Consider the following 266-nt stretch of genomic DNA (forward strand, 5'->3'; position numbering starts at 1 on the left):
CGGTGGTGGTGGTGGCAGCGCACGGGACAGCAGTGCCCTGCGGTGCGGAGAGTGCGGCCGGTGCTTCACGCGGCCTGCGCACCTCATCCGCCACCGAATGCTACACACAGGCGAGCGGCCCTTCCCCTGCACCGAGTGCGAAAAGCGCTTCACTGAGCGCTCCAAGCTCATCGACCACTACCGCACGCACACGGGCGTGCGGCCCTTCACCTGCACCGTGTGTGGCAAGAGCTTCATCCGCAAGGACCACCTGCGCAAGCACCAGC

The 266-nt window shown here is 67.3% G+C and overlaps 1 protein-coding gene across 1 annotated transcript in view; it reads left to right on the forward strand.

The window, feature by feature from the left end:
- Znf746 (zinc finger protein 746) overlaps positions 1–266 on the forward strand; it is a 21,070-nt gene that overhangs the window by 19,068 nt on the left and 1,736 nt on the right. Inside the window, exon 7 of the mRNA XM_033763967.1 lies at positions 3–266. This exon is cut by the window's right edge and continues 1,736 nt beyond it. Within this exon, the coding sequence (XP_033619858.1) occupies positions 3–266 (264 nt within the window). The remainder of the gene's footprint in view (positions 1–2) is intronic.

This window comes from Fukomys damarensis, unplaced genomic scaffold (assembly GCF_012274545.1).
Source record: "Fukomys damarensis isolate Sample0158 unplaced genomic scaffold, DMR_v1.0_HiC HiC_scaffold_16, whole genome shotgun sequence".
NCBI classification, from domain to species: domain Eukaryota; kingdom Metazoa; phylum Chordata; class Mammalia; order Rodentia; family Bathyergidae; genus Fukomys; species Fukomys damarensis.